The 20,056-nt window shown below is 36.9% G+C and overlaps 1 protein-coding gene across 8 annotated transcripts in view; it reads right to left on the reverse strand.

The window, feature by feature from the left end:
• Nucleotides 1-3,012: 3,012 nt before the first annotated feature.
• The window catches only part of FAM214A (family with sequence similarity 214 member A), a 97,455-nt gene continuing 80,411 nt past the window's right edge, over nt 3,013-20,056 (reverse strand). For 7 of the 8 annotated variants that reach the window (XM_032416952.1, XM_032416951.1, XM_032416950.1 and 4 more), the window contains 4 exons: nt 14,942-15,100; nt 10,252-10,320; nt 7,746-7,945; nt 3,013-4,019 (listed from right to left, as the gene is read on the reverse strand). In XM_032416952.1, coding sequence (XP_032272843.1) covers nt 3,866-4,019; nt 7,746-7,945; nt 10,252-10,320; nt 14,942-15,100 — 582 coding nt within the window. In that variant the 3' untranslated portion in view covers nt 3,013-3,865. Of the gene's footprint in view, nt 4,020-7,745; nt 7,946-10,156; nt 10,321-14,941; nt 15,101-20,056 lie in introns of all 8 variants that reach the window. The other variant, XR_004300996.1, reaches the window with a different exon arrangement.

Genomic DNA, 20,056 nt, shown 5'->3' on the forward strand with positions numbered 1-20,056 from the left:
CTTTTATGTCTCACTTATCACACACAACTTATAAACTTTATTGTCAAGAATATTGATGAAAGTATATTTTATGCTAGACCATAATTACTAGTGGAAAAAGAATGAAAAAAGAGGCAAAATTCCAGTGTAGTAGAGTGGAAAAGACTTAAGCTTTAACTCAGATTTGAATCCTGAGTCTTCTGACAGTGAGACCTTGGGCAAGCTCTTCAAGCTTCCTTTTCTTTCATTATAGAATAGATCCATACTCTCCACGGTATGGCTTTAAGTATTAAATAACATGCAAATTGTTTACACTGTGTGGCACATTCATATTAGGCATTCATGTGTTCTCTTCCTCCTCCCAGGGTCCAAGTTTAAAACACATATCTCACCAACTATACTTCCACAATAAAAAATTTTAGAAAGGACGTCTTTCTCATAATGATCCATGATGGAGTAGCATGGGCTGATTCCAATGCATATATAATTTTAGGAATTGAAAAAGAATTCCTACTGTGATGAAAAGCCTTCTTCCCATCTAGACTGACACTGTATTCCTAGGTCTTGTAGACCGTATGGAGTGTCAAATACCGAAATTTCAACAGTGACCACCTCTGTAAAGTGAGAGCTCAAAGGATGAACAGAGAAAGGGACTTTCATATTGACTTGACATCATTAAGTAGTATGAAAAAATCTGATAATGGACATGTATTGCATGAAACTTTTAAGTTTGAAAAAGAATCACTGCTTCATTCACAAAACTAATTAGCGAAGGGTGAGAATCCTTAGAATGAGGACTTGAAAGAGAAATGTTTTCCTTTCTTTCATTCTGGGAATGACAAAGACCTGGTGGGGGAAAATGGCAGGGGGAACCTTTTTTTTTTTAAGATTTTTATTTGAGAGAGAGCAGGAGTGTGGGGGTGGGGTAGGAAAGTAGGAGAGGAAGAGGGAGAAGCAGGCTCCCCACTGAGCAGGGAGCCCGATGTGGGGCTCGATCCCAGGACCCTCAGATCATGACCTGAGCCAAAGGCAGACGCTTAATGACTGAGCCACCCAGGGGCCCCAAGAAGGAGTCTTCTTTTGGATGCCTTCTATTCAGTCCCCATTTCATCACTTACTCTCATCTGATAAGAAAATTTCCAAAGACTTTCTGCAAGTTGTTTGTGACCTGGAGTTTTTAAATTTTTTTTTAAAGATTTATCTATCTTGTGGGGCACCTGGATGGCTCAGTCGGTTAAGTGTCTACCTTCAGCTCGGGTAATGATACCACAGTATCCCTCTCCCTCTATCCCTCCCCTCCTGCACACACACACACACACACACACACACACACACAGACACACAAACACACACACTTTCTCTCTCAAATAAAATCTTACAAAAAAAATTAAATACCCAGAAACATGGAAAGCCATGTACTAGAAATAATTCTAGAAAGGTTACAGTGAGGTATCCACATAAAAAGATACCTGCATACAACATACATCACTAATTTTTGGATTACTGGAGAGGTCAAAGAAACAACATTTCATTTTAAAAAAGGCATTTTGAGGGGCGCCTGGTTGGCTCACTCATTAAGCATCTGCCTTCGGCTCGGGTCATGATCCCAGGGTCCTGGGATCGAGCCCTGCATCGGGCTCCCTGCTCAGTGGGAAGCCTGCTTTTCCCTCTCCCACTCCCCCTGCTTGTTTCTCTCTCTCTCGCTGTCTCTGTCAAATAAATAAATAAAATCTTAAAAAAAAAAAAAGATACACATATTGGGATACTTATTCCAAGAATCAGATGACAGAATTTAAGCAAGCATATTATCAATACTCTCACCCCATTTTCTCAATCACACAGACCCCAGAAAGTTTAGAGAATTCCTGGAGTCAGTCCTATCAGATACTATTAGAGCTAGGACTACAATCTCAATGTTCTGGGTCCTAATTCCATGTTGTTTCCATGGCCTGAAAATTAAGAATAAATCTTCATAAATTTGTTCCATTGACAACTTTTTTTTTTTAAAGCTTTATGGAATATTAAGAGTCTTTTCTCTCTTACCTGGTATTTTAAAGATTTGAGAGAGAGCGAACACATGTGTACAAGTGGGGGGAGGAGCAGAGGGAGAGAATCTTCAAGCTGAGCACGGAGCCTGATGAGGGGCTCAATTTCACCACCCATGAGATCCTGACCTGAGCCACATGAAATCATGAACTGAGCCAAAACCAAGAGTCAGATGCTTAACTGACTGAGCCACCCAGGTGCCCCGTTCATATTTTAAAAGAAATTTATAAGAGTCTTCTTGTTGGCCACCCCACAACCACATACTCATCACTCGTCTGATTTCCCTTGAATAGTCATCCATTAGCTGGGTTCCAAAATAAAGACTTTCCAGTCTCCCAGATTCCAGAGCACTCACCTGGTCCTTGACTCCCAGGTCTCCTGGTGTGGACTACTTGAGTGGTACGTATTCTCTAACCTGCACCTGCAAATTTGTACCAGCATGCCCAGTATCTGTGCCTTATTATCTGATCTGCTGTTGTCCACTGTCCCTGCACAAACATCTAAAACCACTCTTCTAAGGGGGATGGATGGAGGGCTTTTGATGCATTCAGTCAAGTTCCCTTCCTTAAGGGCTTTCCTAGCTGCCAAATGCCTTCCTTCCATTGTGACCCTGAGCAAGAAAGTGACAAATTTTTGGGCGCCTGGGTGGCTCAGCTGGTTAAGTGTCTGCCTTTGGCTCAGGTCATGATCTCTGGGTCCTGGGACCGAGCATTGGGCTCTTTGCTCAGCAGGGAGTCTGCCTCTCTCTCTCTCTCTCTCTCTCCCTCTCACCCTCCTCCCTGCTTGTTCTCTCCCTCCCAAATAAATAAATAAATAATAAAATCTTAAAAAAAAAAAGTGATAAATTTCTTTGGGGAAGAGGCTCAAGACATCTTCCCTCTCTTCTTGTCTGCTGTAAAGCTAGAATGGAAACTGTCTGATGGCTACCAGAAATCAATCACATGAATGTCTCATCTAAAAATAAAAGCCAAATACACATTTCTTTGTTTTTTTGCATATATTTACAATATAAATACTAATTTGTTTTCAAAGTACATATTCTTTTTAACAATTTGCAAAAGTTATCTAGCATGGGACAGCAATTTAATGTAAAGCCTCTGTAGTAGTAATTAAGGAAAAATAGAACTGTTTTGGGGATAAGGAGTTCTAGAAGGAGTATGAATGGGCATAATGATCTGAACTTGCAAAGGGAATGTGAAGCAGCTTAGTCCACATTGCACTGCCAAAACAGCATGTTAAAGGACTAGTATGTGAAACAGCAACCTGGATGGGGTAAAAACTAGAGCTGGGAGATATAAAAAGTACACATGCTTGCATAGTGCGTTAATCTTAAAGAAGCTCCACATTTCATTCTCATTTTCAATAAATTAAATGAATAGTACTTAAAACACATCACACAAAATTAAAGACTTGTGCATATATTTTGGATTTCAACATTAATGTCAAAAATACATAGTATGATTTTACATAGGATTTGTGCTACATTAGAACACTAGAGACAAACATCACTTGAGTATTAAGGAAAACATTAAATATTAAATAACTGAGAAATAAAATGTGTAAACACTAATCTAACTGGGGGGGAGGGACGGAGGGGATTTGCTATTGCAACACGTCCAATGAAGTGGTTTCAACAGTACAAAAAGGATTATTAGGACATGAGTGTTTCCAGTCTACTTGGAATATGTGGATCTCATTCCAGGAATCCTTTAATAAAAACTGGTCCAAGATAACAGGAGAGGATCCACTCTCCTGGTTGTTAATTGGTACACTCTGTTCTACGCTAATTTTTACTTTCAAACTTGGGTACTGAGCAAATACTTTAAATAGTCACTCCTTATCAACATCTTGGTGAAAACTGAGGGTTTGTTGGCGATTCAGTGTAAGATTTGAGTTCATATGCAGCACCGCTATCAACTTCCATTGACTTTCTTGAGAACAGGAGCCGTACATCTCTATGGAGGTAGATCTTTCCAGATTTAGAGCTCTGGAACCTATACAAACAAGCAAACAGAAAGATGCAACATTTCAGGGACTGAGTCTTTAAAACAAACAAACTTGAATAATTTAATTTTGAAAGCAGGAAGAATTAGTCTTTTTTTTTTTTAAAGATTTTATTTATTTATGTGACACAGAGAGACACAGCGAGAGAGGGAACACAAGCAGGGGGAGTGGGAGAGGGAGAAGTAGGCTTCCCGTGGAGCAGGGAGCCCGATGCAGGGCTTGATCCCAGGACCCTGAGATCATGACCTGAGCCGAAGGCAGTCGCTTAACCGACTGAGCCACCCACCATATTGTAGCAAGGAAGAATTAGTCTTGCTACAATATTAAGAGTGACTCGTCAACAAGATATTTATTTAGTTTTCTATTGCCAAAGTATGTGCTGCTAGTTAAGTGCTTCTCCCTTACTATTCCCTAAACAATCCATACTCCCTTTCCTTCTTCTAATATCAGAGATGTTTCTTTCTATAAAGCTTGTTTCACATACCATCTTACTTTTCATACCTGACACCATACATAACACATGCACCTTCCTCACCTACAGTGTCAAGTTTCAGTTCACATCAGTCAATCATACTGCATTTGGGCTTTGCAGTCCTAGCATCTTCTAGTTCACATACCTTGCCCTCTCCCAATTTTTTTTTTTTTAAAGATTTTATTTATTTATTTGACAGAGAGAGACACAGCGAGAGAGGGAACACAAGCAGGGGGAGTGGGAGAGGGAGAAGCAGGCTTCCCGCTGAGCAGGGAGCCCGATGTGGGACTTGATTCCAGGACACTGGGATCATGACCTGAGCCGAAGGCAGATGCCTAATGACTGAGCCACCCAGGCACCTCTCCCTCTCCCAATTTTGAGTACATTAAAATGGATTCCAAACTTGAAAAGTCACCCCAGAAAATAATACAGTACTGAGGAATTACTGCTATCATCAGCAATGGCTAGCTAAATAAAGCCTAACCATCATTAAAAGACCAAAGTTTGCAGTGAAATGAAAATGGTTATCAAAACTGTGTGTGGAGGGCGCCTGGGTGGCTCAGTTGTTAAGCATCTGCCTTCGGCTCAGGTCATGATCCCAGCGTCCTGGGATCGAGCCCAGCCATCAGGCTCCCTGCTCCGCGGGAAGCCTGCTTCTCCCTCTCCCACTCCCCCTGCTTGTGATCCCTCTCTCGCTGTGTTTCTCTCTGTCAAATAAATAAATAAAATCTTTTAAAAAAACAAACAAACAACTGTGTGTGGAACTGTGTTTATCTGGAGTCTTTTGTCATACAAATTATCTGGAAGATAGTCAAACATACAAACATACTCTTTAGTGCTAATCTCTCTGGTTTTCCCTATGCATAGCAGAAATACTATGGGTTTATGAATTTTACTCCTAAATTAGCTGAAAAATCTGGTGGTTGGATGTATGTGAGCTGAATGTCAGCTCACTGTTTCATTCTGTCTGAAGTTTTTTCACCTTCTTAATCTGAAGGAGAAAACTGAGACCTTTAACAAGTATAATATACTCATACATATATGGTATACTTCCCAAAGAGGTTTCTTTACAGCATTTAAAGTATCTAATCACTATGTGGGGATTATAAAGGCTGGGGTGGTTGATGTTTACTTTAGTGAATGTTGGTTATGTATGGCTATGGTGGTGAAACTTCAAGAGGAATGGTATCAAATGGAAGTTTAGAGAGAGTTGAATCTTATCCCAGATTGGGCTGGGAGCTATCTTATAGTCGCTATTTCATTCCATTTCTCTTTTTAAAAGTCTTCCAAGTCTGTTTTCAGATTTTCATTCCACAATCTATATAACATTTCCCATTAGGCTCATGACAGGTAATGTAGAATTGGGTTTAAAAACATTGAGCCAGTTCAACATGTCCTTAGGATTCAGAACACTAGGCAGAAAACCCCAAGGTAAGAATACCAATTAAGCAGTACTAGACTTTTTCTTTTTTTTTTAAGAAGAGGGTTGGATTTTTTTTTTTTAAAGATTTTATTTATTTATTTGATAGAGAGAGAGAGAGCACAAGTAGGCAGAGTGGCAGGCAGAGGGAGAGGGAGAAGCAGGCTCCTCGCTGAGCAGAGAGTCTGACATGGGGCTGGATCCCAGGACCCTGGGATCATGACCTGAGCCAAAGGCAGATGTTAACCAACTGAGCCACCCAGGCCCTCCTGTACTAGACTTTTTCAAGTATGGGACTTGAGTGGCCAGCTCACTCTTTATTCACTCCAGACCACCACAAGGCAGATCTATTGAAAGATAGCTGGTGGTCACCATCAGTAGCAGATTAGAGGTCTTCTGCCTGGGCCCTGGATGAGAGGTGCCTCCTTCTCATGAATAGCTACTTTTGGAGCAAGGAGTTAGGCTAAAATGAATAACTCTCACTGATGCGACTGAGAATTTACTATGAACAGCATCAGAAAATTACTAAGAACAAAGTTATAAGCAAAAGGTTATTCAGGGGTGCCTGGTTGGGTCAGTCGGTTAAGTGTCTGCCTTTGGCTCAGGTCATGAGGCCAGGGTCCTGGGATCGAGCCCCATGTCGGGCTCTCTGCTAAGCAGAGAGCCTGTTTCTCCCTCTCCCTCTGCTTGCTGCTCCCCCTGCTTGTGCTCTCCCTCTCTCTGTCAAATAAATAAATAAAATCTTTATTAAAAAAAAAAAAGGCTATTCAGCTCTCTCTTAACCAACTGATTTGTTCATTGCCTGAGAGCTACTGTAGGATTTAAGGGCAGAAAACATAGCTCTAGAATACTGGCAACTTGGACCTCAAGGGCAAACACTTTCTCACAACCTAGCGCTGTGATCTGGGTAGCAAAAGTTATAGGAAAAGGTATTTCTGATGGAATTACTAGATTTAAACTCTTTGAGAACAGAGATTTTCACACTGCTGTTTCCAGAAGCATGCCCGACACATAAATATTTGTTAAATGAATGAATGAAAGTTAAAAACTTCCCTGCCCAATACAGTAGCTACTAGGCACATGTGGCTATTGAGCACTTGAAATGTGGCTAGTTCAGATTGAGTTGTGCTGTTCCTGTAAATCTACACTTAATTTCAAATATTTAGTACAATAAAAGAATGTAAAATACCTCATTCATAATTTTTGTTGGATATATATTCAAACATTTGGGTATGTTGGGTTAAATAAAATATATTAATCTTTCCTGTTTCTTATTACTTTTTTTAATGTGGCTACTAGAAAATACAGAACCACATATGTGGTTCATTTTATAATTCTATTGGTTTCAAATATGTGTTTCACTGCCCCAGATATGTCAGCATGTGATATAAACAATTTTACATTACATCACTATAAATGAAAACTAATTCGGGGCGCCTGGGTGGCTCAGTTGGTTAAGCGTCTGCCTTCAGCTCAGGTCATGATCCCAGGGTCCTGGGATCGAGCCCCGCATCGGGCTCCCTGCTCAGTGGGGAGCCTGCTTCTCCCTCTCCCTCTGCTGCACCCCTGCTTGGGTTCTCTCTCTCTGTCAAATAAATAAATAAAATCTTAAAAAGAAAGAAAGAAAGAAAGAAAACTCTAATTCAACAAGTAACAATGACCGCAGTAAGATATGTCATGTGTTTTCTGCATCTTGGCATATGAAAAGTTTCCAAATTAAGCAAATTCCAAAGGACACTGGTCTAGTTAGAGTGACAGGTGTTAAACTAAAATTTTGAAGTTGTTCTTCCGAAGTAACATTTTCATATTTATTTGAAACATTACCTCAGATGTATGAGGTAGCGTAATAACCGTTCTTCTGTATGTCGGATGTTCTCTTTATTAACACTTCTCTTCATTTCTTGTTTAACAGGTACAGAAAAAGTTCTTTGTCGTAGGAATGTCTGATGATTGGCTGGCATATCTCGTAAGTCATATATCACAACAAACATCTTCACCACAGTCTTATTAGGATTAAATAAGGTCTGAAGAAACAACATAAAAATTATTCTTTAAAAAGTGATTTGTTGATTTGATGCAAAATGATTGTGCCAATAATAAAATAGGTTTTTTTTTTTTTAAATAATAAGTTAATCCCAGTGGATATAATTCGGTTTTGGGAACTAAAGTTAATAACATTTTAAAAGTTTATGAAGTGATATTCAATATTTTTTTAAAAAGTGGTTCAATTTTTTATTTCCCAATAATATAAAATCCTGTAACAAATCAAAATTTTTAGTCACAAATTTCATATTAGACAATACATAGCTTTTACTCTTTGTTCAGATTTTAAGAAATGCTTCCACTAAAGTAAGCAAAATACACGCTTATTGGATTAAAACATTCCAGTTAACTTATTTCAAACGTTAGCTTTATTAAAGTGTGTCAACTGCAAAATACTGAGAATATTAATTTTCCTTACATTTTAATAGTGAATAAATAGAAAATTTTAAAAATAAAATAGCTAGGTAAAACTAGACTTTTTGGTATATATAGTTACATAAAATTAAAAATATGTTCTCAAAAAAGAGAAATTTCCTTATTTGGAAATTTTTCCAAGTTTAGAAAATAAAGTTCATTATTATTAGTTACAAAGTAGGCTGAATAATACTTTATGTTCCCACAGTTGGATTCATCGCAAAAACTGTAGTGACATGAAACTTTTAAAAAATCATCAATATCATAATAGACCAAAATAGACCAAAATATGTATCCTTAGTGAAGACTAAATTAAATTCAATTGATACTTGGCTATTAATAATTGGAGGAATATTATTTTTTAAAATACTAATTTTTAAACAAGATCCCAAGCTGCTGATCTGACTTTAACCAAATTACCAACACATCAATAGGTAACTTGGTGCCCATGCTTTCAGAAGCTCATCCGTGGCACTGGACATCACTCACTGAATCAAAATGAGAAATATATCAATATTATGATCCAACTTTTTAAATCTAGTGAGTCTTAAGATTAAGGCTAATATATTCAACAACCACAACAACTAGCAAGCCGGGAGTTCAAACCATGTTTATCCATAATTAAACTATATAAGGAATGAAAGACATACCTAAATTTCAGATTCAAAATTAATCATTTTTAAAGTTGGCAGTCCTCAAACAAGAGGTATGAATATGCTGCCCCTTGGTTTATGCCTCATTATTATGACAACTGATAGCTAGCTTTCCAGTGACCCACTCTGTCACATGAACTACATAGCCAGAGGCAAGAGAACGAGAAGATTATCACTTGTTTTAGTTCAAGAAATCCATTTAACATAAAAGTCTTACTTTAATATGCAGTAATTCTTTCTTGGTAAAATTTATATACATGTATATACTGCACTAATGCACACATATGTATTGCATAGTACTATGTTTCATCCCTGTGTGATAGGAAATAAATGTACAGACTCCTTGCTGTATTCGAACACTGGTGATGAGTAAAAGTGGTCTGGTGAAACACTGATCACTTTGAGGCCAAAAGTCATAAGAAGGCTTATTGAATTAGACCAGATCCTGAGGATAAGGAACTTAGCTAGACTTCTTTCTTTTTTTAAATTTCAGCTTTATTGAGATATAACCAACAAATTTCAATTAGATACTTTTTAGTCTGCAAGAGCCAGCTTTGTAATAGACTTCTGGGCCTGCAGGATTATGCTGGGTCTGACTTGGAGATGAACTCAATCACAAACTGGTCTTGATATCAAATTACTCTTCTGAGAACACAAGACCAATGATGAATGATTGCTCTGGGCTAGAATTCTCCTGAGCCAAAACTAGATCAATACCTAGACCAAAAGAAAAGGATGCCTTCTCTGCCCTCATATCTGTCAGACTACACTTCTACTTTGTGTAACCATCTTAGTAGATGAACTTAGAAATTATTACACTAGGGATAATAATATAATTCTGTTTAACAAGTTTTCCTGCCAAAGCAATACTAATATTTGAGGTCTCCTTTTAAATAGGTCAATCTCAGTCTGGCTATTATATTAAATAGAAGGAACTAGTAATGTTAAGTTCTAATTACACTGAAAATAGCTTATTTAAGTTATGTAAACTGTCATATACTATTTTTCTAAAGCATTCACCTTCATTAGATTATTTATGCTTTCCTTTTATGAAGGTCCCCACATGGCCATTCCTGGGGCAGAGCAGGGAAACTCCAAAAAAGCTGCAGCCCCACTGTTACTTACCAAAGTTGTTGCAGCAGCAGTAGCAGGAGAAAGGGCTAAGTTCTATATGTATGTGAGAGAATGATTATTGCAATTGTAGGCTATAAAACACATACCACTTGTATTGTTCCTGAAGGAGGTACTCGATAACCCCTTTTACCAAGGGACTCTAAAGTAATCACACCCTTGAAATAAAAGAAGACAAATTGAGTACAAACTGATGCACATGTATATAAAAGACTAAAAATAATAAACCATGTAATTACTAACATTTTAGAATTTTACATGTATGCCAAAATATTCCCATCAACAGATATATTCTGAGTATGGAACAGTGATGGTCCCACCCAAAAGGAAACAATTTACTGTTCTTCCTAGAGATGTTGCAATAAATAATATGTAACATTACACTGCTTGAAATTTCTATTAAGATATACAATATAGAAGTAAGAGGCTCCTTAACTGAAAAGGAAATTAAGGGAGAAGATAGGACTATTCCCTTGTATCACACGGGAGGAGGGAAATGAGGAAGCAACCAATTTATTGTTCTTTGGACATACAAAAAGTCAGGAATGCAGAAAGATCTAAGTCTTAGCCAACAGTGAAGTTAATTCTTCAGCCAGTGAGTTAAATTAATATATGGATTTCTGACTAGAGACAGACCAGCATCATCAGAATCACCTGTAAATAACTTAGAAATGCACAATTTATGGTTCTCCCTAGACCTACCAAATCAAAGCTGTATTTTAAGATCCCCCAGATGATATCATATGTACATTTAAGTTTGAAAAGTACCACTCTACTATATGAAGTAGTTTTCTGAGAAGGGTGTTCTAATCACTACAGAAGCCCAAACAATGGCAAACAAGCATAAATTAAAACAAGGAAAGCTAGAATTGAGTATGTGAAAGTTTCTAGATAAGCAAGATGACCAAATGACTACAGGTGGTAATTGTGATATTTAATTCTTAGATAGCTTTAAGAAAGGAAGGCTGATTCATTTTACTGGGGTAACAGTTTTAAGTAGTTAAGTAGAATAATTGCATGCTCTACATTTCATATCCCATCATTTTATATTGTACATGCCAAAACATGTCAACCTTCAGTAAAAGTAAATATAAAACAGGACTGTCCCATCAAACATCTCTGTTATTTTTAAGACAGATCAGGATTGGAGGGTAAAAAAAAAAGTGCACAAACGTAAAAGGGAGGGCCAGACTCTGCTATGTGAGTCAAGTGCCATCCTCAGACTATTAAATTAACACATTAATATTAGGAAATATTCATGGAAATGGTCACTGAAAGGGCATAGGTTGTTCTTGTCTAATCTGATTTACCACACGGTCATTTAAAGCATGAAAAAAAGCATATCAATAAACTGCATTCCTAACCAATGCAGTAATGAAGCTTTAACAATTTCTCTCTTACAATCTGCTTTACGTGAAAAAAAGCTGTGGTATATAATACCCCTCTTCTTCCTAGTTCCAGAAAGAGAAAGTAAAATATACCCAAATAATAGCTACCTTTATAATCACATTGCTATAGGCAATACATTACTATTTTCCTTGTTACCTTCCCCTAAATACATATAAGAAAACTGGTGGGGCAAAAACTACTATGAAGCCTATACTTATTTCCTTTAATACATAGAATTTTAATAGTTTTCAGAACATGGTAATAGTAACTAAATCAATTTATAAAGACAGTGTGTATATTTTTAAAACCTTATAGTTTATGCCAACACTTTACAACCATTTCTAAGCAATGTAAGATCAGTAGGGGCATTAGCAAATTAGGAATTTTAGATACAAATTGGGAAGTTATGTGGAATTTCATTAATATTATTAAATTTATTATTTGTTATATTTTAATAATTTCATTATTTTAGTTGGTCAGCATATTAATGTATCTACCTATAAAAAATGTATTGTATTTAAAATAAAGAAGAAAAATACATTTTCTTCTGGCATTTGAGGATGGAATAGAAAGGTTAAGATAAACTAAGTTGGGTCAAAATCTCACAAAAACTCTTCAAATCATTCTGCTATAGAGAATATGCAATAAATAAAATTAAAAGAAGTTTATCTTAATTTGGTGAATTACAAATACAAAAAATAATATATGGTCCTGTTAATATGATGATAATTGAAGTCATACCTTGAATTTACCACTGGCATACATTCTTTAGACCATTTTACCTGGTTCCACCATTCAATAGTTTCTAAACAGTGAAATATTGTTATGTAGCAGTTGGAGAACATTTTTACCACTGATACCCAAATTGGAGAGAGAGATTATGTGGTTTTGGGTTAATCTTTAAGGAATTATTTAATGAAAAGTCTTGTACCATTTCTACACCACAAAGACAGAATTTTCTGTGCAAAATTTTACCTTTATGAGTCATTTGTGTTATTTGTGATGAGAGATCCCAAGGTAAAAAGTAGGAATTTGGTGTCTCAGTTCTGCTGGTCTGTGATATATACTATCTTAACAAAATGTGATCAATCCTTTGAAAATACACTAAACTACCAAAATGTAAATAAGATTCCCTGAAGAAACAAGATTAATTTTATTATAGTAGGAAAGATTTGTGGTCTAAGATTTGAATTAGGTCATTTACAAAAGGAACCCATTTCTAACGAATAAACTAACCTAGAAAAAATTTAATTACATAATGGAAAGTTTACTGAAGAGGATTATGAGAGAAAAGTTAAGTCAGGGATTCTTAAAGGACAGCCTGCGAACTCAACCTGATTCATACCCTTTCCAATATCAAAAGCTATAATCATTTGTGTGTACTTTCTGGAGACAAAGTGACAAAACCCTTTATCTCTTAATCCCATGTGTTTTAGATGTCAACCAAAATCAAAGATTAATGCTGGTCTGCTTTTTAAAAGCGAAGTTCAAATTCTCTCTTGCTTGTAAGTTTCAATCAAATATATTTGCTTGACCTGATTTCCAGCCATTTGGTCTTTTATCTTGTTTCTAAGTCATCCTAACAGTCATTGGGGACTTTGTACGTTATGACAGATTACAATATTGCAGACCTTACATTTCCATTCTGTAATTACTAAGCACCAATGGAATATGTGAAACAGATGAGACTTGTTATGTCCTAGTAAAGCAAAATGGATACCTTTTATAGTTCTATCTTAATATTGTAAGCACTCCAGAATGATACATTTATTCTGATATTGAACTTACATCAGTTGTACTTCCCATGTTACCAGTTAGCCAATATTAGCAGTTATTTTTTCAAAATTATACTGGAAAAGTAGATAAATCTTTCCATGGTAAATGAATAACAGGTGGCTTTGTGATAACTGGACAGGTTTGTGAAGGAGTGGGTCTTTGTTTTAGATAATAATGTTGTGTATCTTTATGACTATGATCCACAAGTGTAAATATTATTGGGGAAAGAACACTTGAGTAAGTGAGCAGACTCCACTATGTGGTTTGTTTGTTTGTTTGTTTTTTTAATCAAAGTATGAAGCACTGATCAGGCTCTTAAATAAAATTTTCAGGGACACCTGGGTGGCTCAGTCAGTTGAGCATCTGCCTCCGGCTCAGGTCATGGTCCCAGGGTCCTGGGATGAGCCCAGTGTTGGGCTCCCTGCTCAGTATGGACACTGCTTCTCTCTCTTCCTCTGCCCCTCCCCCTGCTCAGGCTCTCTCTCTTTCACTTGCTCTCTCTCAAATAAATAAAATCTTAAAAAAAAGAAAAAAAGAATTTCACCCTTAGAATGGAGTAAGGCTAAAATAACGTTTCTTGAGCAATAATGAATAGGCTATATTTAGGTCCCCCAAGACGTATAATTTCCTTTCCTCTGTTGTTTCTCAATTGCACAGAATTCCCTTTTCACAACTTCTAGTCCTTGAAAATCTAGAAGTTCGGGGAGAGGGATATTAGGAGAGGAATCAATAGGGCCATGTGGTAAGCTAGGAAATTCAAGTAGCAAGGCCAGAGCTGTATATTTCTATAACTATAGCAATTTGTACTTCTCAAAATAAGACCTAACATGAAAACACAGATCTAACTCCATATTTGATACCACCACTGTAAACTTCTTATAGACTTGCACTGTTAGCCTCTTCTCCATCTTTGTCTTTTGTAAAGGGCTGATACTAAACATACACTAGGACCCAGTATCATTTTTGCAGTTGAAGGCTTATTTTATCCTCAAGTGATCAAAATTTTAAAAACGGGAAAGATGAAGTCATAGGATCATAAGGCTCAAAACTGCTCTAAATTACCCTTGGCTATCTTACTCTACCCATTAGAATTTACGTATGGAAACAGAAATAGCTAGGATTAGAAAACAACTCCAGGATTAGAAAAAAAAAAAAGGTCTCAAAACAAACAGGAGAAAGGGGCTGAAAGGGTCTCACAGAAGACTTAATTCACCAAATCTTTACCTAAATCTTCCTGAGATGAGGATCACATGTGAAGGCAACACTTGTGGGACCAGGGTGCACAGTAAGCACTTGAGAATTTGTGTGAACTCAGCAAGATATGAAATTACAGTGTCACTAATCAAAGTTTTATCATCTTTTCAAATGAAATAGAAACAAGTAAATTTTCACCAGATCCTCAAATGCAAAAGAGGAAATTCGTTGTTAGAGCTAGCTGGAAAAGAAGTTGTGAGGTAACATGTTGTTATTTTAGTCTGTATTCATTCTTTAGTTTTCTCTTAGGAAATGCTTTGTTTTCAAGCATTGCCAGAAAGCAGTCTTAAATCTTTTTAAAGACATCTGTCATTAAATTGGTTGATTTTAGCAGACAAAGACAATTTTTAAAATACTTGCCATATAAGGAGAGGGAGCATTATCATCTGAAACACTGTAGAATGACACTTCAACCGGAAGAGTCAAATGTGTGGGGCAGAAAACACCGCTTGCCCCTACCTCGGCAGTAAAACCATCAACAATGCCAAGAGGATCTAACCGATAGTTTAAGACAGATTCCTGGAAGACAAAATAATTTTTAAGAAATAAATTTTAGAAGTTGACACACATTCATTTTTTTTTTTTCCATTTAAAGAAATAGATTATTATGCTTTCTGGCACTAGAAAAATGGTTGCTACTCAAACGGAATCCAACAATACATTAAAAAAAATCATTCACCACAATCAAGTGGATTTATTCCGGGGATGCAAGGGTGGTTCAATGTTTGCAAATCAATTAATGTGATACATAACTTCAATAAGAGAAAAGATAAAGATCATATGATCATTTCCATAGACACAGAAAAACATCCATTCATGATAAAAGCCCTCAACAAAGCAGGATTAGAGGAACATACCTCAACATAATAAAGGCTATCTATGAAAACCCCACAGTGAACACCATACTTAATGGGAAAAACTGAGAGTTTTTTCCCCCAAGGTCAGGAGCAAGACAAGGATGTCCACTTTCACACTTTTATTCAACATAGTACTAGAAGTCCTAGCCACAACAATTAGAAAACAAAAGGCATCTAAATTGGTAAGAAGAAGGAAAACTCTCTTTGCAGATAACTTACTATATAAAGAAAACACTAAAGACTCTACCAAAAAACTACTAGAACTTATAAATGAATTCAGTGAAATCTCAGCATACGAAATCAGTGTGCAGAAATCTGTTGCATTTCTATACACTAATAATGAAGCAGTAGAAAGAGAAATTATGAATACAATCCCATTTACAATTACACCAAAAATAGTAAGATACCTAGGAATAAGCCTAACCAAAGAGGTAAAAAAGACTGATACACTGAAACCTATAAAATACTGATGAAACTGAAGATGATAAAAGAAAATGGAAAGACATTCCATGCTCATGGATTAGAAGAATATTGTTAAAATGTCTATACTACCCAAAGCAATCTACACATTTAATGCAATCCCTATCAAAATACCAACAGCATTTTTCACCAGAACTAGAAAAAAAAAAAAACCCTAAAATTTATATGGAACCTCAAAAGACCCTGAATAACCAAAGCAATTTTGAAAAAGAAAAGCAAGGCTGGAGGTATCACAATTCCGGACTTCAAGTTATATTACAAAGCTATAGTAATCAAAACAGTATGGTACTGGTACAAAAATAGACACAATAGATAAATGGAACAGAATAGAAAACCCAGAAATGAACCACAACTATATGGTCCATTAATCTTCAACAAAGCAGGAAAGACTATCCAATGGGAAAAAGACAGTCTCTTCAACAAATGGTGTTGGGAAAATAAGTCAGCCACATGCAAAAGAATGAACCTGGACCACTTTCTTACATCACATACAAAAATAAATTCAAAGTGGATTAAAGACTTAAATGTGAGGCCTGAAGCCATAAAAATTCTAGAAGAGAGCACAGGCAGTAATATCTCTGACATCAGCCATGACAATATTTTTCTAGATATGTCTCCTGAGGCAAGGGTACTAAAAGGAAAAATAAACTATTGGGACTACCTCAAAATAGAAGTTTCTGCACAATAAAGAAAACAATCAACAAAACCAAAAGGCAACCTACGGAATGGGAGAAGATACTTGCAAATGACACATCAAATAAAGGGCTTGTATCCAAGATCTATAAAGAATTGATACAACCCAACACCCCCCCCAAAAAACAAATAATCCAATCAAGAAATGGGCAAAAGACATGAACAGACATTTCTCCAAAGAAGACATATAGATGGGGGCGCCTGGGTGGCTCAGTCGGTTAGGCGTCTGCCTTCGGCTCAGGTCATGGTCCCAGGGTCCTGGGATCGAGCCCGCATCAGGCTCCCTGCTCTGTGGGGAGCCTGCTTCTCCCTCTCCTCCCCACTTGTGCTCTCTCACTATCTCTGTCTCTCTCTAATAAATAAAATCTAAAAAAAAAAAAAAAAAATTAAAAAAGAAAAAGAAGACATATAGATGGCCAACAGACACATGAAAAAATGCTCAACATCATTCATCATCAGGGAAATGCAAATCAAAATTACAATGAGAGATAACCTCACACCTGTCAGAATGGCTAAAATAAAAAACATAAGCAACAACAAGTGTTGGCAAAAATGTGGAGAAAAAGGAACCCTCATGCACTAATGGTGAGAATGCAAACTGGTGAAGCCACTGGGGAAAACAGTATGGAGGTTCCTCAAAAACTTAAAAATAGAACTACCCTATGATCCAGTAATCACACTACTGGGTATTTACACAAAAAATAAAAAAAACACTGATTCAAAGGAATACATACACCCCTATGATTATGGAAACAGCCCAAGTGTCCATCAATAGATGAATGGATAAAGATGGTGGGTGTGAGGGGTACCTGGGTGGCTCAGTCATTTAAGCATCTGCCTTAGGCTCAGGTCATGATCCAGGGGTCCTGGGATCGAGCCCCACATTGGGCTCTCTGCTCAGTGGGGAGCCTGCTTCTCCCTCTCCCTCTCTCGTATCCCACTTGTGTGCTTACTCTCTAATAAATAAATCTTGAAAATGAAATGTCGGGGTGTGTGTATACAATGGAATATTATTCAGCCAAATAAATGAAATTTTGCCATTTGCAACAACATAGATGGAGCTAAAGAATATAATGCTAAGCAAAATCAGAGAAAGAGAAATACCATATGATTTCACTCAAATGTGGAATTCAAGAAAGAAACCAAGCAAAGGAAAGAGAGAGAGAGACAAACTAAGAAACAGACTCTCAACTATAGAGAACAAACTGATGGTTACCAGAGAGGTGGTGGGCTCGGGGATGGGTGAAATAGGTGATAGGAATTAAGGAGTAGGAGTGCACTTGTCGTTAATGAGCACAGGAAGATGTATGGAATTGTTTAATCATTATATTATATACCTGACACTAATATAATGCTGTATGCTTACTACACTGGAATTAAAATCAAATTAAATAGGGGCACCTGGGGGGCTCAGTCTGTTAAACATCTGACTCTTGAGCTCAGTTCAGGTCTTGATCTCAGGGTCATGAGTTCAAGCCCTGCATTGGGCTCCATGCTGGGTATGAAACCTACTTTATTTTTTTATTTATTTTTTAAGATTTTATTTTTATTTTTTATTTATTTTTTTTTTTTAATTTTTTTAAGATTTTATTTATTTATTTGAGAGAGAGAGAATGAGAGAGAGCGAGTACATGAGAGGGGGGAGGGTCAGAGGGAGAAGCAGACTCCCTGCCGAGCAGGGAGCCCGATGCGGGGCTCGATCCAGGGACTCCAGGATCATGACCTGAGCCGAAGGCAGTCGCTTAACCAACTGAGCCACCCAGGTGCCCCAGATTTTATTTTTATTTATTTGAGAGAGAGACAGAGAGAGAGAGCACATGAGCAGGGGGAGGGGCAGAGAGAGAAGCAGACTCCCCGCTGAGCAGAGAGCCCAACGCAGGGCTCTATCCCAGGACCCTGAGATCATGACCTAAACCGAAGGCAGCTGCTTAACCGATTGAGCCACCCAGGTGCCCCTGAAACCTAATAATGACAGGTAAAACCTAAAAAATAAAAAAAAATAAAAATAAAAAAAAATAAGGTTGCTACCATTTCCATGTCCTTATTTCAAATATTTATCTGACCTGCCATCAACCTGTCCCCCATCAATCTTCTACCATTGTTATGAAGTTTGGCCTACTCTCACTATTCCAACTCACGCTTAACTATCCTTAAATTTCACTGTTAGTTAAACCTAATTGTTTAATATGTTATTCTCATCTCTGTAAATAAAAATATGTTCTACCAGAGAAAGTATAATATCAGAAATTTTCTTACTCTTCACAGAGCCTATCTAGAAGTACAAGCCACAGAGAAGCACTTAAAATCTTGTTAACAGGTCATAAGCAAAGAGAAAGCCAAGCACCTATAACTTCAAATAAAAAATAATTCCTTCTTTAAAAAATAATGTTATATGTGACATATGTTCTATAGTTTAATTTTTAACAATGGAGAAAAACTTAAACGGGTGTCTTGGTGGTGCACTTAGTTAAGCTTCCATCTCTTAGTTCCAGCTCAGGTTATGATCCTACGGTTGTGAGATTGAGCCCCACGTCAAATCTGCTTGAGATTTCCTATCCCTCCGTTCATGCGCTCTCTCTCAAATAAATAAATAAATCTTTTTTTTTTTTAAAGCACAGAAATACAAATAGTAGAGAAGTTTCTCATTCATTTCTTTCAAGCTCACTTGCTGAAAATCATTTTTAACAATTTAGTGCTATCTTGCTAGGTATGAAAAACATTTTAAACTTTTCACAGCTCTCTTTTATATACACATATCATATGTATATACATCTATCATGAAATGTGAATACCACTTCAATTCAGTAGTTGTCTGAAAAGGAACACTGGAAGCCATAACGAGCCTAATAGTCTATATACTGTAAAGTTCAAACTCTGACATTAGCAATTCTGAAATTCCCAATTAAAAAGCCAAGAACAAAAGACCTATGTTATAACCAACCTTCTAATCTCCCTCCTGCCCTGCAATCAATCCAATGCATATTCTGTTGATTTGACCACTCAGTCTCATGGTCCCAACACTCTCCCCCACCACCATTAACCTAGCTCAGACCCTCAAACCTCTCCTCTGAACAAGTACATCTTCTAATTAAGTCCTTCCAGCTCTAGTGTATCCTCTATATTACCGGCAGAGTTGTTTTTCTTAAAAAAACAAACAAACAAAAAGCTTATATCACCCACCAGACAAGAAACTTTATGTTTCCTGCTGTCTATTAGATAAAGTCAAATCTTCCTAACATGGCAGATAAGTCCCATCCTAAGTTTCTTGACTCATCTCTCCCCACTTGCACAGAGTCTCATGCCCCAAGTGTAGCTGATGCTTTCCAACATCATGATGTTCTTTTACTACTTTCAGAAATGTAGTTCCCTGTCTAGAATCCCTTCCCACTCCTCATGCAAATTTACTTGACAAATTCCTACTTATCTTTTGTAACTAAGCTCAAGT

The sequence above is a fragment of the Phoca vitulina genome, unplaced genomic scaffold (genome assembly GCF_004348235.1).
Source record: "Phoca vitulina isolate PV1807 unplaced genomic scaffold, GSC_HSeal_1.0 scaffold20, whole genome shotgun sequence".
In the NCBI taxonomy this organism is placed as follows: domain Eukaryota; kingdom Metazoa; phylum Chordata; class Mammalia; order Carnivora; family Phocidae; genus Phoca; species Phoca vitulina.